The sequence below is a fragment of the Pelophylax lessonae genome (assembly GCF_965119305.1).
Source record: "Pelophylax lessonae genome assembly, chromosome: 8".
Taxonomy (NCBI): Eukaryota; Metazoa; Chordata; class Amphibia; order Anura; family Ranidae; genus Pelophylax; species Pelophylax lessonae.
This window is the reverse complement of record NC_138775.1, coordinates 98,702,108-98,728,059: the sequence shown is the minus strand read 5'-3', so window position 1 is coordinate 98,728,059 and position 25,952 is coordinate 98,702,108. Positions and strand designations below refer to the sequence as shown.

At 45.8% G+C, this 25,952-nt stretch overlaps 1 protein-coding gene across 1 annotated transcript in view; it reads right to left on the bottom strand.

The window, feature by feature from the left end:
* TAB1 (TGF-beta activated kinase 1 (MAP3K7) binding protein 1) overlaps positions 1 to 25,952 on the bottom strand; it is a 340,288-nt gene that overhangs the window by 241,900 nt on the left and 72,436 nt on the right. Inside the window, exon 4 of the mRNA XM_082266654.1 lies at positions 4,922 to 5,008. Coding sequence (XP_082122780.1) covers positions 4,922 to 5,008 — 87 coding nt within the window. The remainder of the gene's footprint in view (positions 1 to 4,921; positions 5,009 to 25,952) is intronic.

Here is a 25,952-nt window from a genome sequence, read left to right as displayed (position 1 = left end):
TGGCCACCAAGTTGGAGGGGCTTTTAAACTAGGAGACGGGGGGGAGGGCTCAGAAGTAGAATCAGTCAGGAGGGAGCAGAGGACTGAAGGCAGATGTAGGGTCAGCAGCGACAGTAGGTCCACAATGTCAATTGGCAGGTCTGTGCGGGAAATTCTCAGAGAAAACAGGAATAAACATAACCGCCAATTGCGCTTAACTTCCGAAAAACTAAGAGGGGTATATGCTAATGCCAGGAGCCTAGCTAATAAAATGGATGAATTGGAAATGTTAGTACATGAGGATGACATAGACCTTGTGGGAATAACAGAGACTTGGTTCGACCCCTCACATGACTGGCTGGCCAATATCCAAGGGTATTCGGTGTACCGGAAGGACAGAGTAGGAAAAAGAGGGGGAGGGGTATGTCTCTATGTCAAGAACAATATAAAGGTGATAGAAAGGAGTGACATTACGGATGGGATGAGCATGGATTTAGAATCTGTGTGGGTTGAACTCCATAGGGAAGGAGAAAAGGGGAAAGTAATTGTGGGGGTTTGCTATAGGCCACCTAACCAAGGGGAGGAGGTAGAGCTGGAATTCTTAGCACTAATGGATAAAGTGGCAAAATTGGGATCAGTCATCATATTGGGGGACTTCAATTATCCCGAAATTGACTGGGATGAGGGGACTACACACTCACAGAGGGCCCGCCTATTCACGGAAACCTTACTGGATAATTACATGTCACAGTTGGTGGATTCCCCTACCAGAGAAAACGCAGTCCTGGATCTATTGATCACTAATGACCCAGACCTAATCTCGGAGGTAGGAGTCCAGGACAACCTGGGCTCTAGCGATCACAGGATGATCACATTTAGTGTAAATAACAATATAACAAGGCAAGTGGGGAACATGAGAACCCTAAACTTCAGAAGGGCAAACTTTCCAAAATTATACTCATTGATGGAAAGGGTAAACTGGGACCAAACCTTGGGATCACTGCCCACAGAGGAAAAATGGGAATGCTTTAGGAACATATTAAGCAAAGGCATCTTGCAGTGCATTCCTATGGGAAATACATTTAGAAGAGACAAAGCCAAACCTGGCTGGCTAAACCGTAGCGTCAAAAAACTTATTAGGGGAAAAAAATTGGCCTTTAAGAAGTATAAATCAGAGGGCACAGTATCGGCTTTCGAGCAATACAAGGAGGCAAATAAGAAAAGTAAACAAGAAATCAAGATGGCTAAAATCAACTTTGAGAGACAAATAGCGGAGGATAGTAAAAAAAACCCAAAGAAATTCTTTAAATATATCAACAGCAAAAAAACTAAGGCAGAGCATATTGCACACATAATTAACAATGATGGGAGGATGGTTACAGAGGACACTGAAAAAGCAACCGTGCTGAATGCTTTTTTCTCGTCAGTATTTACACAGGAAACGGAGGGGTACACTGACCATGACTGTACGGTTAGTAGTAATACACAGGACTTGCCACTATGGCTAACAGAGGGTGAAATCAGGGAAAGGCTGGATAAACTGAACACAAACAAATCACCAGGCCCGGATGGCGTACATCCGAGAGTACTCAAGGAACTCAGTAGGGTTATATCCAGACCACTGTTCCTGATCTTTGCTGACAGTATTAGGACAGGAGATGTACCAGGGGATTGGAGGAAGGCTAACGTGATTCCGATATTCAAAAAGGGCCAGAGGCCTATCCCGGGAAATTATAGGCCTGTCAGTTTGACATCAATAGTATGTAAACTTCTGGAGGGGATGATAAGGGACTATATCGTAGAGTTTGCTAAAGACAACAACATCATCAGCAGTAATCAGCACGGGTTTACAAATGGGCGTTCTTGTCAAACCAATCTCTTAAAATTCTACAAAGAGGTGAGCTGTGAGCTAGATAGGGGCAGACCAGTGGATGTGGTGTACTTGGATTTCGCTAAGGCGTTTGATACAGTTCCCCACAAGCGCTTAATTTATAAAATAAGGTCTGCAGGTATCGACAGCAGGGTTTGCTCTTGGATACGGAATTGGCTTAAAGGGCGTGTCCAAAGGGTGGTAATAAACAGCGCATACTCAGACTGGTCTGAGGTTGTAAGCGGGGTGCCCCAGGGCTCAGTCCTGGGACCAACCTTGTTCAATTTATTCATAAACAACATTGAGGACAGGATCAGTAGTGCGTTATCAGTTTTTGCAGATGACACAAAATTGGCCAGAGCAATAACTGAACAGCATGAAGCAGATATCCTACAGAATGACCTGGACAAAATAACAGAGTGGGCAACGACATGGCAAATGAGGTTTAACGTGGAGAAATGTAAGGTTTTGCACTTGGGGACTAAAAACATAAAAACACAATACACGTTAGGAGGGGAACCCTTGGGGGAATAAAAAATGGAGAAGGATCTGGGAGTCTTGGCAGCTGCCAAGGCCAGCAGAATATTAGCATGCATAAAGAAAGGGATGTATTCCAGAGATAAGACTATAATCCTTCCACTTTATAAAACTCTGGTCCGACCGCATCTGGAGTATTCTGTTCAGTTCTGGTCGCCAGTCCTCAGGAGGGATGTGCTGGAGCTGGAGAGAGTCCAGAGAAGGGCAACTAAACTAATTAGGGGATTGGAGGACCTTGACTATGAAGAGCGTCTGCAATCGCTCGATTTATTCTCCCTGGAGAAGAGACGTCTGAGGGGGGACATGATAGCAATTTATAAATATCTTAATGGGGATCCCAGCTTAGAAAAAAAGCTGTTCATTCGAAGGGATTGCATGAGGACTCGAGGGCATACAATGCGATTAGAGGAGAAGCGTTTTAACCTCAGGCAACGTGGGGGGTTCTTTACTGTTAGGGCTACAAGATTGTGGAATTCTCTACCACAAGAGGTGGTTTCTGTGGGTAGTATGGTGGCTTTCAAAAGACTCTTAGACTTACATCTCAAGGATCAGAACATTCAGGGGTATGTGAGATGATTTACAGCCACACACACCTACACAGGTTGAACTGGATGGACTATTGTCTTTATTCAACCTCACCTACTATGTAACTATGTAACTATGTAAATGTGCAAAGCTGGTAAAGACATACCCAAAAAGACTTGTAGCGGTCATTGCAGCAAAAGGTGCTTCCACAAAATATTGACTTCGGGGGCTGAATACAAATGCACGCCACACTTTCCAGATATTTGTAAAACCTTTTGAAAACTATTGATAATTTTCCTTCTACTTCACAATTACAGTATGTGCAACTTTATGTTCGTCTATCACATAAAATCCCGATAAAATACATTTTTGGTTGCAATATGACAAAACATGGAAAATTTCAAGGGGTATAAATATTTTTTCACAACACTCTATTTCTCTTTTAGGTTTTCCGCTTTATTTCATCTGGTGTTCCCAACAGTACCATGCTTGTAGCCATGGGGACAGCACTTACAGTACTGTAACTATTGAGGAACAGTGGTGTCACCCTACGGCAAAGTATGTACATTAAGGCTAAGGAACGCATTCCCCTCCCTTCATCTTCATGACATAGAGGATTATGTTTTGAATTACACAAATGTTACCTAGGCAGGAAGTTAAGACTGTGAGACAACATTGCAGAGTGTATAGGACAGCAATAGATTTCTGGCAGAGCAACAGATAGAACAAAACATTTTCCATGGTATTTTTAACAGACAGAAAGAGAGCAAAAAGGAAAAGTTCATTGCTAGGATTAACCACTTAAGCCCGGGAAGATTTTACCCCCTTCCTGACCAGGGCCTATTTTGCGATTCGGCACTGCGGAACTTTAACGGACAATTGCGCAGTCGTGCAACGCTGCACCTAAACGAATTTGACGTCCTTTTTTCCCCACAAATAGAGCTTTCTTTTGGTGGTATTTGATCACCTCTGCGATTTTTTGATCATGCGCTATAAACAAAAAAAGAGCATAAATTTTGCAAAAATAACAATATTTTTCAAATTTTTTATACGAAATTCCCAAAAAAAAATTTAATAATCAAAATTTTTTAACATTTTAGGCCAATTTGTTTTATGCTACCTATGTTTGGTAAGAAAAAAAAAAAAAATCGCAAAAAGCGTATTTTGATTGGTTTGCGCAAAAGTTATTGCGTTTACTAACTAAGGGAAAGATTTTTGTTGTTTTTTTTTTTTAACGAGTAATGGCGGCGATCTGCAATTTTTTGTTTGCGGGACTGCGACATTGCGGCGGACAGATCGGACCCTTGACTGACATTTTTGACACTTTTGGGGTTACCAGTGACATTACTGCAGTAATCAGTGCTATACATATGCACTGTTACTGTAAAAATGACACTGGCAGTGAAGAAGTTAACTTTATTGAAGAGCGAGTGGTAAAGTGTGTCCCTAGGGGCGTGTTTCTAACGGTGATTGGCTGTGGCTACTAGTGTAAGAACAGAGATCAACGGTCCTACATAGTAGAACCGTGTGATCTCCATTCTTACACAGGGAAGAATAACAGGCGGCTTTGTTTACATTAGCCGCCTGCCTTTCTTCCGGTGTAACGGACGATCGCGAGCGCCCGGCGGACATCCGCTCCGCCGGGCACACACGTGGGGGGGGTCAGTGACCGCGTGGGAGCGCGCCTCCGGCGGCACGCGCTCGCTCCCTAGAGCCTCACAGGCTAGCGACGTACTCCTACGTCGCTTTGCCTGAGAGAGGCTGACCGCCGCAGTAAATAGTGGTGCGGCGGTCGGCAAGCGGTTAAAGTACATACACGTCAAACTAACATTTTCCCTACAAGATAAGCAACAATTTATGAAAAGGAGTTCAATAGATCTATTGCTTTAATTTTTGTCTTGAACGGAGAAAGTGACAGTTGGAATCCGATTGGTTATTACAAAGAGAATTGCTACTACTTTTCAGAATTATTTTCACAAATATGACTCATCTCTCAATATATTTTGTTACCTCTGGGAGCTGTGACTGTAGGCTTGCTTTCTCTGCTAAGGAATCATCAATGGATTCCAGGAAACTTCTTTCCACAACATCAAATGCCTGGAAGACACAGTTTTCACATACAATATCAATGAAAGGCCATTCTCAAAATACAAACCTCAAATGCATGTCAATGCAATGAACAATAAGTCCTTTAAAACGATCACTGCAGTGTAAAACATTTCAGATTTAAGAAATTGACTTTTTCCTTCACCACCTACTGTCAAGAAAAATAGGATTTTTCCTACAGCTTACCTGTAAAATCCTTTTCTTGGAGTACATCACTGGACACAGAGCAATAATAATGACTATCTGGGTTATATACTACTTTAGGTGAATGGACACGGGCAACCAATAGACAAGAAGTTCCTCCCATATAACCCCTCCCATACAGGAAGAACCTCCGTTTTTGAAGCAAGCAATGAAGATCCCAGGAAAAAGAGGAGAGGGACCTCTGTGTCCCCTGATGTACTCCAAGAAAAGGATTTTACAGGTAAGCTGTAGGAAAAATCCTATTTTATTTATCGTACATCATGGGACACAGAGCAGGTAATGACTTTCTGGGATGTCCTAAAGTAATGCCCTTGTGGGGAGAGGTCATAGAATCCCATAACTGCTCCTGGGCAAAGAACAATAGGAACTTATAGTGCTGCTTGCAAAACGCTAATACCAAACTGAGCCCCTTATCTGGCTCTAGCATCCACTTGATAAAACCTTGTGAATGTATGAACTAAAGACCAAGTAGCAGCTTTGCAAATCTGAGCCACAGATACTTGATGATGCACTGCCCAAGAAGCACTCACCCTCCTGGTAGAATGTGTTTAACTTAAAAGGCAGAATCTTACCCTTTAAGCCATAAGCTTGAACAAGGACTTGATGAATCCACCTAGAGATAGTGGAAGTAGTTGCCGCTTTGCCTTTCCTAGGCCCTTCTGGCAATACAAAAAAAACGGATCAGTACTACGAATTAGTGCAGATGACTTCAAATAGACGGAAGTGTTAAATAATTTCTTCTCTTCAGTCTTCACAAAAGAATCGGGGGGCTACACGAACCCAGCTTGTAAGGCCAAACTAAACAACACACCTCAGGAAGTACCGTCATGGCTAACAGAAGATAGACTTAGAACTAAACTAGAGAAACTTAACATAAATAAATCACTGGGACAGGATGGCTTGCACCCGAGGGTTCTTAAACAGCTCAGCCAGGTGATTGCCAGACCATTATTCTTGATCTTTAAAGGATAGTCTACAGACGGGTATGGTGCCAGCTGATTGGAAAAAAGCCAACGTGGTACCAATATTTAAAAAAGGGCCAAGATATATCCTGGGTAACTATAGGCAGGTCAGCCTAACATCTGTAGTCTGCAAGATTTTGGAGGGGATGTTAAGGGACCACATACAAGACTTTAGTAATGAAAATGGTATTATTAGTTGTAATCAGCATGGATTCATGAAAAATCGTTCTTGCCAAACCAATCTATTCACCTTCTACAATGAAGTGAGCTGCCACCTAGATAAAGGAAAGCCTGTGGATGTGGTGTATCTGGACTTTGCAAAGGCCTTTACACCGTTCCCCACAAACGCTTACTGTACAAACTAAGGAAGGTAAGTATGGGCCATAAGGTGAGTACCTGGATAGAGAACTGGCTCCAGGAGTCCAGAGGGTGGTGATTAATGGGGAGTACTCAGATTGGGTGGGTGTGGAAAGTGGGGTCCCCCAGGGTTGTGTCCCAAGTAATGCACTTGGGTGCCAGAAACCAGAAAGCAAGCTATTCACTAGGGGGGGAACCTCTGGGTGAGTCTAGGATGGAAAAGGACCTGGGGGTACTGGTAGACAACAGGCTCGGCAGTGGCATGCAATGCCAAGCCGCTGCAAGCAAAGCCAACAGAATACTGGGATGCATAAAAAAGAGGATTCACTCCAGAAATAAAGAGATTATTCTCCCGCTCTACAAGACTCTGGTCCGGCCACATCTGGAGTATGCTGTCCAGTTCTGGGCACCGGTCCTCAGGAAGGATGTGCTGGAACTGGAAAGAGTCCAGAGAAGGGCAACAAAAATAATTAGGGGAATGGAGGACATCAGCTATGAGGAAAGACTACAAGCACTGAACTTATTCTCTCTGGAGAAAAGACGATTGAGGGGGGATATGATATCAATGTACAAATACTGTACTGGCGGCCCTAGCATAAGAACAAACTATTCAGAGAAAGGAAATACAATAAGACACATGGCCACTCACTAAAACTAGAGGAAAAGCGGTTTAACCTTAAAGTGCGTAAGGGGTTCTTCACTGTAAGAGCGGTAAGGATGTGGAATTCTCTTCCACAAGCAGTCGTATCAGCAGGGAGCATTGATAGTTTCAAAAAACTATTAGATGGGCACCTTAAAGACCACAACATACAGGGGTATACAATGTACGGTTAACAGCAAACACACACACACATAGGTTCAACTGGATGGACGGATGTCTTTTTTTCAACCTCACTAACTATGTAACTTTAACTGCATGAACCACATCTAGTGAATGCAACAATCTTTCCTCTGGAGTCTGATGATTTGGAAAAAAGGAAGGCAGAACTATATCCTGGTTTAGGTGAAACCCTAATACTACTTTAGGCAAAAAGGATGGATGAGGCCGAAAAACGACCTCATCCTGATGAAGGATCAAAAATGGCTCTATACAGGAAAGAGACACTAACTCTGAGACACTCCTGGCTAAGGTTATAGCAACCAAAAAGACAAAATTTCCTTACCAATAATACCAAGGGAATCTGTCTGATAGGTTCAAGGGGCTGCCTCTACAGCGCCGAGAGTACAAGATTTAGGTCCCAAGGACACATGGGTGACTTAATTAGCAGAACCATGCGAATCACACCTTGCATAAATGTCTGCACCAAAAAGTGCATCACTAAAGGTCTCTGGTAAAAAACCCGACAAGGCTGAGACTTGATCTTTAATGGTCCCTAATGCCAATTTTAGGAGCACCGCTACCTGAAGAAAAGCAAGAATTCTACCAATGACATACTTAAGAGGATGCCATTTCTTGGATTCACACCAAGAGATATAGGATTTCCAAACTCTATAATAGATTCTCCAAGAGACGGGTTTTCTGGCATTAATCAATGTAGCCAAAACCGAGCCAGAGATTCACCCGATCCTTCAAGATTTTGGTTTCAATAGCCAAGCCGTCAAATTCAGCGACAGTAAAGCAAAATGGAATATGGGACCTTGGGAGAGCAGATCTGGTCGACATGGAAGCAACCATGGCTCCCCCATGGCTAACCTCACAATCTCTGCGAACCAAGACCTCCTTGGCCACACAGCAACCACCAGGATCACTGGTTTCCCTTCCACCTAAATTCTGTTTAACCCTGGCAGAAGTTGGATCGGAGAAAATGCATACATCAGGCTGAAATGTAACCAAGGGGTCACTAAGGCATCTGTTCCGATAGCGAACGGATCCTTGGTTATGGAGACAAAATTGTCGAGCTTGTTGTTGAACCTGGATGCCAAAAGATCTACGTCGGGGGTACCCCAATGTTGACAGGTCAGCTGAAACACCTCAGGATGTAAGGACTATTCCCCTGGACACAATTGCTGGCGACTTAGAAAGTCTGCCTGCCAATTGTCCACACCTGGGATGAATACTGCTGAAAGACATGGAACATACCTCTCTGCCCATGTCAGTATGTGGTTCGCCTCTTTCTGAACCAATTGGCTTCTGGTGCCCCCTGATGGTTGATATAAGCCACCAGAGTCGCGTTGTCAGACTAAATCCTGACAGGACAGCCCCGCAGTGTGGTCGTCCAAGAAACCAGTGCCAAATGGGCTCCTCGGACCTCCAATGTGTTGATGGGTAAACCTTTTCTACCTGAGACCACCTTACTTGGATAGAGTTTTCCTCAAGGACCGCCCCCCAGCCAATAAGGCTGGCGTCTGTGGTTACTACCTTCCATGTCACAGGCAGAAAAGACTTCCCCTTGCTTAGGATGCTGAGGACCAACCACCAGGCCACATCCTGTCTTACCCTTGGGGAAAGAAACATTGGGGAATCCAGAGCTCGGAGCTTTTTGTTTTAAGCGGACAAAATATTGTTCTGGAATAGTCTGAAGTGGAATTGCGCATAAGGGACTGCTCTGAATGTTGACACTATCTTGCCTAGCAGTCTCCTGCACAGCCATATAGAGGGAACCTTTTTCCCTCTTACCAACCGCACCAGACCCTTCAGGGCCAGAACCTTTTTTGATGACGGGAAAAACCTTTGCATGAGCAGTATCGAAAATTAAACCCTAATATTCCAGAATCTTCACAATGCAACCCAGATCTTCTAAGAACTGGACGGTCTGGGAACATCCCGTTTTAGACCTGGTCCAGACAGATTCTTGATCAGCAGGTTGTCTAAGTAACCTATTACTGACATGCCCTGAGACCTTAGAAGAGCCAACAACGGGGCCAAGATTTTTGTAAACACCCAGACCAGACTGAACGGCGGAGCCACAAACTGAAAATGGGACTGCCCTACTGCAAAACGCAGAACCTCTGAGGGAGCCTAAAAAATTGGTTAATTGAAGCCAAAAAATCTCCTCTTCCTAGAGAGGCTACCACAGAGCAGATTGATTCCATGCAGAAAGGCAGAACGATCAGATACTGGTTCAGAGCTTTGAGATCTAGAATGGGTCTTACCTCGCATTTGGTTTTAGTACTGTAAAGAGAGTTGAGTAAAAACCTGTGAATCTTTCGCTGGTAGGAACCTCCACAATCACGCCCTGTGCCCACAAATGTTCCAGGGCTTGGAACAAGGACTTCATTTTTTACTGGGCAAACAGGGACATTTGAACCCAGAAACTGAGGAGGAGGAAACTCTCGGACCTCTATCATGTCGCCCCATGCCACTGTGGACAAGACCCACCTGTCCTGCACCACTCCTCCCCCAATTTGTGAAAACTGTAGGAGCCTTCCCCCCCACCCGAACGAGTGGGGGCGCACCCTTATAATGCGGATTTGGAACATGATTTAATGGGCCTTTGGACCCAGGGTTTTTTCTGACCTTGATTTTGAGGTCTTCTAACCCCTGATGGCTGAGGTCGTCAGAACTGCCAAGAAGCTGACGTGTTAGCAGGTACAGTAACACTTGGAGCTTTATAAGGATGTTTAATCCTTATTTTACCGGCATAAATGCGCTTTTTCCACCTGAAATCTTCTGAGAAATCGACAGAGAATTGGAAAGACATCCTCCTCCTAACGTACAATCCCCTTGCTACCTATCTTCTTTCGGTAAACTATTGCAGGAGCTTGGGTTAATAGATATATTGCATATTCTACATTCTAGAGAGAAACAAATACTCTAATTTTCTAAGCCTTATTTAACTATCTAAGATATCATTTATAACAGGCTCCTCTAAAATAACTATCCTTTCATACATTTTACTATATGGCTAAGGGGTATATCTGGTCATTCTCCACTGGTAATTTTTTTTTATAAATCTGTTTATTGAGGTTATAAACAAAACAAGTTAAACATTACAAACAAAAACTTGATGTATGACTCAAACAGGATAACTTTGAAAGAGGGAAGAAATCATTCCATGAGGATGTCCGCAAATTCGTTTCTGAGCATTGTTCAGATGTAGGAGGTGCCGTTTGCGGATAGACCTGTGCATGAGATGCATGTGATACATTCTGCAGGAGTGGTTACAATATAGGCATGTAAATCACATTTCACGGTGCTGATTGAGATACAAACTGGTGCGGTCATGGGCTCGGCTATCCAGCTGTTCCATACCTTATCATATTTGTTGGGGCAATCCCTATGGGAGTATGTATCCTTATGTAACGGGAGATTACCATGCACAAGACGCTTCCATTGGGATTAGGGATGCACCGAAATGAAAAATATGGGCCAAAACCGAAACCGAAAATGCAGGATGCCCTTGGCCGAAAACCGAAAATTACTTTTTTCCCCCAAATGATTTTAAAATAGATAGAACAGGGGCATACACCAAAAACAGGCAGTAACGTACACCTGTAGCTGCCACCCTGTCACAGTATATGTACTGTGACGGGTTGGCAAGTGGTTAATTTAATTACCAATGGTATTTGTATTATGCAGCATGAGGGGGTTGCACTGATACTGGTTGCACTAAGGCAGCACAAAGGGGTTAATTAACTGCCACTGGTCGGTCACTAATGCATCAGTGACCAGCAGTGGCAATACATTAACCCCCCCCTCATGCTGCATAATACAAATACCATTGTTAAGCTCGCCTCAGCTCCCCCCCCCCAACTGCCTCAGCACCCCCCCCCCCCGCCTCAGTGTCCCTCCCCCCCCTGCCTCAGCGTCCCTCCCCATCCCAATGATGCAATCTCCTTACTGTCACTCAGCTCCTCCTGTGTCCTTCCTTTCAAAAGACCCGCCTCTGGCCGGCGGCCCGCCTCCCTGTGGTGTCACTACTACTAAGATGTGCATGAATGAACTAACACACCGGCGAGCGGCCGCTAATAGCTATAACTATGTGAGCGCTTCACTTCCCTGTCAGCGGAGATACCCGCCTAATAGGGAAGTGAAGCGCTCCCTTAGTTACAGCTATTAGCGACCCGGTGTGTTAGTTCATTCATAAACAGTCGTAGTAGTAGTGACATCACCGGGAGGCAGGCCACCGGCCAGAGGCGGGTCTTTTGAAACCTGCGCTGCGCCGGCCATTTTTAATATTGGCATCTTTAACCCATTTTCGGCCGAAATGGAATAAGCCCATTTTCGGCCGAAAATTTAGGTTGCCGAAATTTCGGTGCACCACTAATTGGGATATAGATTGGCTTTGTCCATTTTGTTGCTTTTTGCTTCCTGGCGTAAAATAGGAGCTGACTGTTCAGGGTTTGTTTTGCTGTAGTCAAAGCCAGGGTATCTATCAAGCCTAATAAACAAACACTCATGGAGGGTTGAATAGAAAGTGACGTGACTTGGTTGATGAGAGACAATACCTTTTCCCAGTAATTCACTATCTTGAGGCAGGACCAGAAAAACTTACCGTTAGTGTACCGGTAACGGCCTTTCTCTTAATCCTTCCAGGACAGCCTACATTTGAGAGATTGTGGCTCCGCCTCACAGGAAACACAACTAATTTGCAGCTGTTTAAAAGGGTCCCACCCATCCTTAGCTTCAGTAATAGAAAAGTAGTTTCCAACCGAACCTTAAGGAATATAGTTATTCAAACAGCTACACACATATACATACATATATACATATTCTTTAGACTCGCCACCACCTTGGGCGGGAAGTAGGCCGGCCGTCCTGGAAGGATTAAGAGAAAGGCCGTTACCGGTACACTAACGGTAAGTTTTCTCCTTTCACCCTTCCAGGACGGCCTACATTTGAGAGGATGATAAAGGAATCCATACTGGCCTACGTTAGGGTGGGACCACTGCCTGTAAAACCTTTCTGCCAAAGGCAAGGTCTTGTTGCGACAGTACTTCCACACAATAGTGTTTTAGGAATGTATCTTGGCTGGACCAGATGGGTACATGGCGGACTGCTCCCAGGATGTTCCGGCTTTTTCGGCCCAGGAAGTTGCCATGCCTTTTGTGGAACGTGCCTTTAGTTTTGCGGGTGTGGGTTTACCTGACACCTTATATGGCATGCTAATGGCTTGCTTCCCTTGGTTCTTTCCAGATCTTGTGAGAAGACACTTCTTACATCCAGACAATGGAATTTCCGTTCTTTTGCACAGCTAGGTTTTTCACACAAAAAGGTGACAAGACCATCTCTTGATTTCTGTGAACAGAAGAAACTACCTTGGGTAGGCACAGTGGGTCTGGTCTAAGAATCACTCTGTCTTAGAGAATTAGCATAGGGTTCCTTTATGGACACATTTTTGTAAATCTCCCACTCTTCTGGCTGTGGTAATTGCCGACAGCAAGTTAACTTATTTGCCAAAATATTTAGAGTAACCTTCTCTGAAGGTACCGAGGGTTCACTAGCTAATGTCTCTCGTACTTCCGTTAAGTTCCGAGCGGAAACATTAGCTCCATTGATCGGGGTCGTTCATCCCTGAACTAACCAATCCTAATTAAAAAAGGCTCTTTGTCCAGACTTTTATCTTAAGAAAACAGAAGTGCCACTACCTGTACTCTAAGGGTGTTAACTGGCACCCCCTTATCTACCCCATCCTGTACAATTTCCAGGATAACGGGGATTGAAGCAGAGGAATGTTTTCTTCTGACTCTGCCAAGTACAGAATGTTTTCCAGATTTTGGAATAAACTGAAGAACCTGTGGCCTGGGGCGAAATAAGAGGCCTTGTATTAACAGATCTGGAACCTCTGTTAGTTTCCAAGGAGCTGTCACTGATGGGGATATCAGTCGCGAACCACGTTCCCTTTGGCCCCCAAAGGGGCAATCACTATGAGACGCAGTTGCAGCCATCCACAGAGTCTCTGTATGATTCTTGGAATCAGGTTTTGAGGAGGAAAGGCATATGCTCGCCTAGCGTGTCAGGTAAGCTACTGTTGTAGCATTGTTTTGAATAGATTTGGACTTTTTTCCTAAAATGTCCTTCCAGGTGAGCTCCCCCCTTTTGGAACTTCGGTCTCTTGTTCCAAGAGAGCAGGTGGAAATATTGAAGGTCTCGTGAGTGTAGTTGGGCCACTCTACAGCTGGGATACAAGCTGTAAATCAGACCAAACATCCTCATGATCTGTCCCCTGAAAACACAGAGGATGAAAACAGACATTTTTTCACCGCCGAGACCACTTTTCCTTTTCCTCTGGGGAAAAAAAACAGTTTCTTTGAAATCTATCTTATACCCCAGGCAGACTTGAACCTGAGCCGGTTCTATTAAGGATTTCTCCACATTTATCAGCCACCCTGCCGGCTGTAGGCCTGACATCACTTGTTGTGTGTCTGCCTGTTTTGCTGATCTTGAAAGGGTCAACTTATAGCCCAGATAAGGGATCCATATTGGGCCCTGCAGATGACGCTGTCCTATTTGCAGTTTCCACTGCGAATCTTAGGAATGCTTAGAGTTCCAGATGAATTGGAACCTGCCTGTAAGCATCTCTTCCGGGTTTGTACCATAATGCGTGAGAGTCAAAAAAATCTTTGAAGACCTGATTTCACGGTATAGGGGTATTTACCCTTGCTCCATCCACTCTTGAATCCCCTTTAACAGGGTTTTTCTTTGAGGGATATGATACAGTTATCTCTGCCACTGGCTGAGAACAAAAACTTCAGTCCGTATCCTCTCTGAATGATCTGGAAGACATCGGGGCTGTTTGAGATGTTTTTCCATTGAGGGAAAAAAAAAAAATTGGGATAACCTGTTCCCTGAGGATCTAGATAAACATCCTCCAGGCCTTGATCACACAAAAAGGATCCTTTTGCCAGGCCAGGCACAAAGTCTTAACTTGGAAGAGACATCTCCTTCCTAAGCTTTGCACACACTGCTCTCTCTGCAGTATTCATGAGAGCCGCTGTTCTTGCAGAGGCTATAACTGACTGAACAGCTGAGTCTGTTAAGTACGACATCATACCCTCCAACTATGGACCGGGAACTTTAAGATGTCTTGTGAGCTTTTAATTACTGAGATAAATTTAGAAGCTCCTGATTTCCAAATCTATTTGGCCAGATAGTAAGCAGGTGTCTGCTATAGCTGTAACCACATAATAAGAATTAGCAATTCATGCCTCCTTTTAACAAGGGCTCTGTCCTTATTGTGACCAGCCCTCAAAAAGATCTCAATTCCTAAATACTTCTTATGTAGGAAGTTATTTAGGGGAGATTACTTCTACTACAGGTGGGGATGGTTAACTTGCAGCTACAGCTGATCAAGACACTGAACCAGAGAACCTGTGCAAGATATCACCACACCCAGCAGTCTAAAGCTGAAAACACACCATCCAACTTTTGTTGGTAGATTTCCTTCAGATTTACCCTTTTCAATGTAGTGCAAGGGCCTGCCATTGCATATAAATCGAAAGTGTTTAGATCTGTTCCCATATCAAATGGCAAGTCTAACGAAAAAAGTCTTCCGAAAATCTTATAGTGTGTAGGCCAATTAGTCGGTAGAGAATTTTACCAGCGAATCTATTCATGAAAAAAGATATATTTCAGTGATTGTAAATAGAAATAACTCTGGACTGGGTGTCCCCAAGTCCTTGCCATTCTAGGCTGGTGTAGGGATCCTTTGAGTGGTGTACACTGCTTTAAGGAATCCTTTCCATAGTAACTAATCACACTTTAGTTTTAGTGTCTTTCCTTGGATCTCGTTCATTCCTTGTTTGCATAGGAAATGTTTTGAGATTCTGAAAAGAGAAAAAGAGTCCTGCTCTAGATAGCAAACATTCCAGAGCAGACAGATCTTAATCTGTGATCACAAGCGTTAAGCTCTGATGAGTAGCAGCTGTAGTCCACAAGGACTGGATTTAGGCAACCCTCCTGCACTGATTTAAAGAGGAAGTAAACCCTCCTCTACAACTTGTACCTATAGGTAAGCCTATGATAAGGCTTACCTATAGGTACTGTAAATATCTCCTAAACATGTACCGTTTAGGAGATATTTACCTTACATGTCGCCAGTGACGTCACTGGCGCATGCGCTCTGAAGGAACGGCCGATCGTGCCGTTCCTTCAGAGCCCCCTGCCGTGCTCTAGCGCGCGTGCGCGGGAGTGACGTCACCGCGGCTCCGGCCAATCAGATGGCCGGATGCCGCAATCCCGGAAGACGGGCGACTAGACATGTCGCCCGTCATAGAGGTGAGTGAGCGGCACGGCGGGGGCTCGTTCTGAGGTAAGTATTTCATAATGAGCTAATATGCGATGCATACTAGCTCATTATGTCTTTCTTTTGCAGGGTGTAAAAAAAAAAAAAAAAACTCAGAAGTTTACAACCTCTTTAAGAAAAACTTCATTAAAACAGATATTCTCAGCCAATTTACCAACACATGAATGGCTCAAAGGGTTTGTGTGCAAGGCTTTAAACAGACTACTCCACAGTATCGCACTTCCAGCATGTTTGTGCTATTAAAGTAGGGGAGGGTCTGACAGAGGCCTTCTGGCCGAGAAACGACCTGCAACAAAAAGAGAGAAACAAAGTGATTAACTCGCTCTCTTATTTAACATATGTGCTACTCCCAGACACAGATTGTTAACAGGGCTGTCAGTAAGGGAACAATTAAAGGCTTGCTGATCCTAGAACGTATGCAGCAGTAGGCCCCATTATCCGGTAAATTTCACTTACCCGGTCTCATGTCCCTGCAGTCACCTGTGTATCGACTTATACCCCTAAGGGATGCGTTGTGCTTTGGTCTCTTTTTTGGGCAATTTACAGCCCCTTCGTAGCTGGAGATTCTGCCATGAACAACACATGGCCCCGGCGTCTCCTCCATGCTGCGCTCTCTTCCGGGTATCGCTGTCCGGTCTTCACAGCGAGGCTTGGGCGCGCTCCTTGGCGGGAAATTCTATCCGGCGAAATCCTTACCGCTCTAGAGGAGCAAATGGAGGAGACTTTCCTGCAGAGACAACAGGACTTCAGGTATGAGGGACCTTCACTGTAAGGCAAACCGCACTACCTGGTATGTTTGGCGACCTGAAAGCTCCTGTTTCCAGGACACAGCTAGGGAGGAACCTTCTATTAGGCCGACCGAAGCTGCCTTCCAGGGGTACCTTCTTGGCCAGCTATTTGCCTCAGGTTAGTAAAAAAACAAACGTTCCGATGTGAGGTTGGAAACACAACTGAACTGAAGCTAAGGATGGGTGGGACCCTTTTAAACAGCTGCAAATTAGTTGTGTTTCCTGTGAGGCAGAGCCACAATCTCTCAAATGTAGGCCGTCCTGGAAGGATGAAAGGAGAAATTTGGGTAAAGTTTCCCAGAAAGTGACAACATCGCCAACATTCCGGTGAACTGGTTGGGTTCATTTTGTTGAGCCTGTAGGGAGTAAAGTAGGCTCCATGAACTATCTTAAAAATTGTACAAGGCGATCACGTAGGGAGACCAGGGTCTGGAATGCAAAGTCCCACACATGATCCCAGTAATCATTATCTTGTTCTAGTATATCCTGTTTCCAGCGCAACCAAAGCCCCTCCAGAGGACGTAGGGATGTCATTAAATGAGAGTATAAAATGGGAGGTGGGCTTTTTGTGGCATTCTGTGTGAAGAATCTCTTCAAGGGCCGACTGTATGATTGCGCAAGAGGAATGTGGAAATTAAAAAGTGAAGGCATGAGAGAGCTGAAGGTAACGGAAGAGATAATGTGTTTGAACATTGTATGAAGATGAAGAGTTATGTCAGCGGAAATAAGGATTGGTGTGAAACTACATGAGAGATTTAGTACCATATTTGGTCCATGCATGTGGGTCTGGGAGCGTGTAAAAGTGGGGTAAGGAAGGATTGTGCCACAATGGGGCATTAGTAGAGAAAGACGAATTTTGGTAGTTTTTGGATGTCAAGCCGGTTTTCTATGCTCGAATAGTGATGAGCATGGAGGGAGTTAGTTCATAGGGAGCCTGTGGGCTTCTAAAAACAAGACACTTGAGAGCTTTCAGCGAGTTAACTATTATCGCTTCTAGGAGTGTGGATGGGTTTGAAAGGTCTGGATTTAACCACCATGCGACTATGACTAATTGGGTAGCCATTAAATATGTATGGCAGTCAGGGAAGGCTAGGCCCCCCCTGAGAGTATGGTCACATCCAAGTGCTTAGTTTGTATCGTGGTGGGTGTGGGCCCCAGAGGAAATACATGAACAACTGGTTTAACTCCTTAAAAAAGGATTTGGATATCCATTGTGGAGTGTGACGTAGTAGATCTATAAATTTGGGGATTACTTTCATCTTTATTTAGTTTATGCGACCCAGTAGTGATAATGATAGATTTTCCCATGATTTCAATTTGGTCTTTACTTGTTGTAGAGCCGCAGTCAAATTCAAAGGGAGGAAACCCTGAGCCTGTCGGGAGATCACTACCCCCATATATTTGAAAGAATCTACCCATTGTAATGGAGTGATCGGAGAGGCTGTTACTTTAGCCGTTGGATCTATTGGGAAAAGTAGGGATTTTGACCAATTGAATTGAAAGCCCTCCTCCCAGTCTGACCGAGGAAGTAGGATTTTGATACAAAACCTTGAGCCAGTTTACAAAAACTAGGGGGAACCACCATCCTACGAAGCGTCTCCCACAGGAAAGGCAATTCGACAAGTGTCGAAGGCCTTCTCTAAATCAAGAGAGGCCAACACACAAGATCCTATATTGAGATGTGGAGAGTGTATTTTTGTATGCAGTCTGCGAAGATTAACATTTGTGGATCTATGGGGCATGAAACCTGTTTGATCAGGGGCTATGACAGATGTTAGCATTAGGTGAAGTCTAAGGGCCAGGAGTTTTGTCAGAATTTTGAGATCATTGTTAAGTAGGAATATGGGCCTGTAGGAGGCACAGGATTTAGGGTCCTTAGGTGGTTTGTATATCAGGGTTAAGTGAGCATGTCGCATGGAGGCGGGTAGCACCTCATCTGTCAGGCACTGGGTGAAAAGGGAGGTCAGCAGCGGGGCCAACAGCTCGCCATGGGCCTTATAAAAGTCCATAGGGAGGCCATCGGGGCACGGCGCTTTCCCCGAAGGGAAGAAATGTATCACGCCGAGGAATTCGGGTTCCTCATCCAACAGCCATCCAAGGGCCACGGGTTCGAGCAGACCATATAGGTCGTCCGAGCAAAAATCAGAAGGGAGAGCAGAGGCGAACAGTGATTCATAAAAACGTTTGAAGATCTCCAAAAGCTCCGGGGGGGGGGGGGGGAGACTGTCTCGCCCGCGCGGTTAACAACCTCCGAGATTAATGTGAGGAGTTGGTCGTGCTGGGTCAACATCCGGCCGTTTCTATCCCCTTGTTTAAAGAGGCGTGGTTTAGTTTTATATGTTTCGAGCCTGGTGACTTCAGTTAGATGTAAATGTAGTTCTGCAGAATCGAATGCAATAGTGAGAGTGAGAAGGGTGGGGGGGGGGGGGTGTATAAGGCAACAATGACGTATTTCAAAGATCATAGGTTGAAAACCAGTTTTACATATTTTCCCAGCGTCTTGTGAATCAACACCAATACCCCCTCTTGCATATGTCGAGTAGGTGGCGTGAAAAGCTTTTTGTATCCATGGCTTTTTAAAGGGCCATGAATTTGCTCCCCATGAGATGCGTCTCCTGAAGGAGAATTAGATAGGGGGATTTGGATTTTAAATATTGAAAAAGTAGTTCCCCTTTTAAATTTAGAGTTTAACCCAAGAACATTCCATGAGAGGATCGTGAGAGGTGAAGAATCACGTGAAGCCATAACGTGGAACCAATGAGGGGAAGTAAAGTCGGATGATTGGCGAGTTGGAGCGGCCTCTCGTAGGCACCAAACCCTGCATAATGCAACATCGGCAAATAGAGGCAAACATCAAAGCAAAAACAATAAAACGTTAACCCATTGAGCACCGAAGAGCACACCCTGCCCTTGAGCCATGCTACTCCAGAAACTAGGAGTGGCAAGACCCAGGGCCTAATACCCATAACAAAAAACACAACTGGGGATAGTGGAAAACTATGTCCAGGTAAACACTAAAGAAGCGTGTCTGGGGGGCTTAGAGTTGTGGCTGAGGTAACCAAAAGGAATGCGAAAGGAGGTTGGAGGTGGAATCCGTGTGGGTAGAACTCCATAGGGAAGAAGAGGGAAAGTAATAAATAGTGGGGGTATTTTTTAGGCCCCCCCCCCCCCCAACCAAAGGAAAGAGGTAGAGCTGGAATTTCTATCACAGTTGAGAATAGCGGCAAAGCAGGGATAAGTCATTGTCAAATAAATATAGAAGAGCCTAATGTAAGAATGCTCAGAGAAAGAAAAATGGCCTTTAAGAAATATAAATCGTAGGGGACATTATCGACTTTCCACCAATACAAAGAATCTAACAAGAAATGTAAAAACAAAATCAGGATGGCTAAGAATGGACTACGAGAGACACATAGCAGAGGAGAGTAAAAAAAACCCTAAGAAATTCTTTAAATCTATTGTTGCCGCTATGGCTAACAGAGGGTGAAATCAAGTATAGACTTGATAACATTAACACAAATAATCACCAGGACTGGACCGCTTGCACCCAAGAGTACTCAAGGAACTCAGTAGTGTTATATCTAGACCGTTGTTCCTAATCTTTGCAGACAGTCAATTGAAAGGAACTGTACCAGGTGATTGAAGGGAAGCCAATGTGATACCAATATTCAAAAAAGGGCAGAGGCATATTCCAGGAAACTATAGGCCAGTCAGCCTGGCATCAATAGTATGTAAATTATTGGAAGGGGTGATAAGGGACTATATCCAAGAATTTGCTAAGGACAACAGAATCATCAGCAGTTCATCAGCAGTAATCAGCACGGGTTTACAAAAGGACGTTCATGCCAAAGCAATCTGTTAACATTTTACGGGGAGGCGAGCTGTAAGCTAGATAGGGGGAGACCGGTGGATGTGGTGTATCTGGATTTTGCTAAGGCATTCGACACAGTTCCCCATTAACGCTTAATCTACAAACTAAGGTCTGGAGGCATAGACCACAAGGTTTTTTCTTGGGTGGAAAACTGGTTACAGGGGCGTGTCCAGGGTGGTGATAAATAACGCTTACTCAAACTGGTCTGGAGTGGTAAATGGGGTCCCCCAAGGCTCAGTCCTGGGACCAATTCTGTTCAATTTATTCATAAATAACATAGGCAGGGCAATAACTTCTCATTAAGATATAGAAATCTTACAGAATGACCTGAACAAAATAACAGAGTGGGTCACTACATGGCATATGATGTTTAATGTGGAGAAAGTTGGTGGCAACTGTAGGGAGTATGGCTACATTTAAAAGGCTTTTGGAGGTGCATCTCAAAGATCACAACATTTAGGGTTATGGGAAATTAATACGTCACTGACACACACACACCTGCACAGGTTGAACTGGATGGACTGTTGTCTTTAGTCAACCTCAACTACTATGTAACTGTATACGCCAGCTAGGCCTCTATCAGTTCCAGGAGAGGGGTGTGATCCTGGGGTGGCTGGAGCCTTGCCGCATGGATAACAGCGAGCATGGGGTAATAAATAGTGGATCATGGGGGGTAGGGGTGAAAAGGGGTGATGAGGGTAATGGCCCAGGTTTAAGAACAGGGATACAGGTGGAGAAGCATGGAGGAAACTGGGGTAGGGGGCTGAAGGAGTGGAAACTCAGCAATAGGAGAGAGGTAGAACCCCAGGACTATCACTTAGCTGGTGTGTAGGTATCATATCGGTGTCAAGTTCGTGGGCAAGGTTTGCTGATGGTTTCATTGTCAGCACGTGTCTAGGCACGTGGAGGCTGCCTCTGGTGTATCAAAGAAGCGTGTACGATCTCAGTCGATGATTCGCAGCCTGCTTGGGTATAGCAAGCTGAATGAGCCTACTGACGTAGTGTTAGGAACCTGTCAGGAAGGCTCTGGCAGTGGATGAGTTAAGACTCACAGGCTATTCCGGCTCCACCCCTCTCATCTAGAAAGAGCTCTATTTAAGCTGGATCAGCACACAGGTTCATTGCTGTCTTGTCTTCAGCTCCTGCCGTTGTTCCTGAACCTGTGACCTGTTTTCTGCTGATTTCCTGTTGACCTTTTGGCTTGTTCCTGACTCCGCTCGTCTGCTGCCCGTCCTGACCCCGGCTTGTTTGACCATTCTCTCGGATCTCCCTTGTCTGTTTACCCGCCTTCGGACCTTGATCGGTTCACCCCTGGTGGGGCGACCCTGAGGACCGCGACCTGGTATCCACACGCAGCGAACTCCATCCTTACCACTAGAAGCTCTGGCGAAAACCGGTGGATACTTAGACTCCGCACCTCAGGCTAGCCTGTGTCACTTACCTTGGGGGTTCCGTCCAAGCTCCGCCCTCTAGCGGACATCGGGGCCTATCTCTGTCGCCAGGTTACCACCAGCACCCTAACAGTACAAGACAGCCATGTCGGAACCTGCAAGAGAGGCTTCACCTTTAGAAGAGATCGGCCAACACCTAGCAGCCCTGTCTCAAGCCGTGAGGACGCTTCAGGATGGCTATACACAGTTAGAGGGACGATTACACTCTGTAACCCTCATGGCAGATTCCACTACGCCATCTGCTCCCTCCTCCGCTGCCGCAACCGCAGCACCGGCCCCTCCAGCCCCACAGTAGTGATGCTGCCACCTGAACCTCGGGTCCCTACCCCTGAAAAATATTCCGGAGATCGGGGTAAATTCCGAGCGTTTCGCAATGCCTGCCAGCTCTACTTCTCCTTGCAACCCCGGACCTTCTCCCTGGAGGCCACCAAGGTGGGGTTTGTTATTTCATTGCTACTATGCGGACCCCAGTCCTGGGCCCATCGGCTCCTTGAAGAGGGTAGCCCCCATTTGAACTCTCTATTGTCATTTTTTGAGGCTATGGCCCAACTCTATGACGATCCACAGCGATCTTCCACCGCAGAAGCTGCGCTACACGTTCTCCAGCAGGGGCGCAGACCCGTAGAAGACAATGTCACGGACTTCCGTCGACTGAGTTCCGACACTTCCTGGAACGAGGCTGCACTCCGGTACCAGTTCCGTCTAGGCTTGTCCGAAGCACTGAAATACGAATTGGCCCGGGTGGGCATCCCCGACACACTAGAGGATTTGATCTCCCAGGCCATTCAAATCGACCGTCGGCTCCGAGAACGCCGGGTGGAACGATCAACGCAGCAGTTTCAGCCAGCCTGGATGTTGCCACGAGTAGCACCTCCTGTACACTTCCCTTCCGCCGGGGCAGTCTCTCCCAGCCCTGCTCCCGCCGGAGCCATGCCTGATGCTCCTGAACCCACGCAACTTGGGGTCATGCGGCCTGTCTTGTCTCCGGAGGAGAGACGTCGCCGCCAGCTGGGTAATCTTTGCCTGTATTGCGGAGAAGCTGGCCATTATGTGCGCTCTTGCGCAGCAAAACACCATAAGTCTTTGCCAGTCTCGCCCTCCAGTTGTGTGGCATCAGTTACCTCCACCTCCCACTTAGCCTTTCCTGTGTCTTTGCAACTCCCAGAAGGACCCGTCCAGGTTACAGCAATCATTGACTTGGGAGCCTGCAGTTGTTTCATTGACCGTTCCTTTGCGGGGCAGCAAGGCATACCTCTCCAGACCAAGACCCAGGACCTCACTATCTTCCTGGCCGATGGCTCCCACATCAAGTCTGGACCCGTGACCCAAGAAACCCTTTCTCTTCCAATGGTCTCTCCATCTGGCCATAAGGAATTGATACGTTTGGATGTCATCGCATCTCCCTTATTTCCCATTATCCTGGGATTGCCATGGTTGCAGGCACACAATCCGCAAATCAACTGGATCACAGGAGCCGTCCAGTTCCCGTCTCCTTACTGCAGGAACTCCTGTCTACCCGCTCCATCCAAGTCCCCCCAAACTCTGTTCTGTCTCGAATCTGAGCCTGATTTATGTTCTGTTGTACCCAAGGCATATCACGACTTCCTGGATGTTTTCAGTAAGCGGGGAGCTGAGACCTTACCTCCTCACCGTTCATATGATTGCCCCATCGACTTGCTCCCGGGAGCCGAGATCCCATTTGGCCGAATTTACCCACTATCTGAACGTGAGCTGGACGTTTTAAAGGACTATGTGGACGAAAGTCTGAAGAAGGGGTTTATCCGTCCTTCCACCTCTCCGGCAGGGGCAGGTATCTTTTTTGTAGAAAAGAAGGATCACTCCCTTCGACCTTGTATCGATTACAGAGACTTGAATAAAGTTACCATTAAGAACCGCTACCCTCTCCCTCTGGTTCCCGAGCTCTTTCAGCGGCTCAGATCTGCTGTCCTGTTCGCCAAGTTGGATCTCCACGGGGCCTACAACTTAGTCCGTATTAGAGAAGGCGATGAGTGGAAGACAGCTTTTCATACCAGGTTCGGGCATTTCGAATATCTTGTGATGCCTTTTGGCCTCTGCAACGCCCCAGCTACGTTCCAACACTTTGTTAACGATATTTTCCGGAATTGGCTGGATATCTTTGTCATAGTTTACCTAGATGACATCCTAATCTTCTCTACATCCCTGGAGCAACATCGCGAGCATGTTCGAAATGTCCTCGGCCGCCTCCGTCAGCATGGTCTCTATGTTAAGGCCGAGAAGTGTGAATTCGAGCGGAGCAGCATCCCGTTTCTGGGGTTAATAATTTCTACAGAGGGTATAGAGATGGATCCCCAGAAAGTCTCTGCCATCCTGGATTGGCCACCTCCATCTGACAAAAAGGGAGTGCAGCGATTCGTTGGCTTCGCCAACTTCTATAGAAAGTTCATTAAGGGTTTCTCTCATATCATCACTCCCATTACTCAGCTCACCAAGAAGAGTGTTCGCTTTCAATGGACCCCCGAAGCCCAGTCCACCTTCTTGGTCCTTAAGAAGCTCTTCACGTCAGCCCCTGTGTTGAGTCACCCGGATCCCACCTTACCCTACCTCCTCGAGGTTGACGCTTCTGAAGTTGCTGTCGGGGCAGTCCTCTCCCAAAGACAGGGAACCAAGGACTTGATACACCCGATAGCCTTCTTTTCCCGGAAACTCTCCTCTGCAGAGAGGAATTATGATGTTGGAGACTGGGAACTTCTGGCGATCAAAGCCGCACTTGAAGAGTGGCAGTATTTGCTTGAGGGGGCTGTACACCCTATGCTTATTTTTACGGATCACAAAAACCTTGAGTATCTGAGATCTGCAAAACGTTTGAGACCCCGTCAGGCACGGTGGGCACTTTTTTTTTTCAAGGTTTTCATTTCATATCACCTATCGGCCTGGGTCTAAAAATATTAAACCGGATGCCCTGTCCCGGATGTTTGATAGCCCGAAGGAAACTTCAGTACCTGACACCATCCTATCCGAAAAGAACTTCCTACTTTTATTCACAAATCTGAAGGCCCGTCTTGAGCAAGCCTCTGCCCACATTCCTGGTCCACCCGGAATACCCCTGGTGCACAAAAATGGCTCGTTATGGGTTAAAGACAAGATCTTCGTCCCGGAAGAGGTCAGAACAGAAATTCTGGCTGCCTGTCATGATCACCCTCTGGCCGGTCATTTTGGCGTCCATAGAACCCTTGACCTCCTGCAGCGTTCTTTTTGGTGGCCTGACATGGAAGAGAGCTGCAGGAGTTATGTACTCTCCTGTACCACCTGTTCCCGGTGTAAAACCGCCAAAAGTAAGGCATGTGGCCTTCTCAGACCTCTTCCCATCCCTGATCGGCCCTGGCAAACAATTGCCATGGATTTTATCGTGGAACTTCCACCTTCTGCAGGGTGCTCTGCCATTTTTGTGGTGGTAGATCGACTCTCTAAAATGGCCCATTTTTTGCCCCTCAAGGGTACTCCCTCTGCAAGGGAAACTGCAGAGATCTTCATTAGGGAGGTCATAAGACTCCATGGGATTCCCAGGAACATCATCTCTGACAGAGGGGTACAATTTACGTCCCGCTTCTGGAAGGCTTTATGTAAACTGTTAAAGATCGAGCTGTCTATGTCCTCAGCCTACCACCCACAGACCAACGGACAAACTGAGGACAAACCAAACCCTGGAGCAGTACCTGCGGTGCTTTACCACCTTTGTCCAGGACGACTTGGTAGCCCTGTTACCATTTGCAGAATTCTCCTACAACAATTCCAAGCACTCTGTTACTGGCCAATCTCCCTTCGCTAATTACGGATTTCATCCCTCCTTCTTACCAGATATTCCATGTGAATCCGGAGTTCCTGCAGTCCAAGACACTGTCAACTTCTTTTCCCGGAATAATAACCTTCTGCGGGAGACCTTAGCCAAGGCCCAAACTGCATCCAAAAGGATCTTTGACAAGAGAAAGAAGGGAGAGTTGATTCTTCAACCTGACGATCGGGTCTGGCTTTCCACGGCTAATCTCCGCCTAGCCTGTCCGTCCAAGAAACTGGCTCCCAGATTTATTGGTCCATTTCCAGTTAAAAGGAAACTCAATGATGTGTCCTATGAACTATC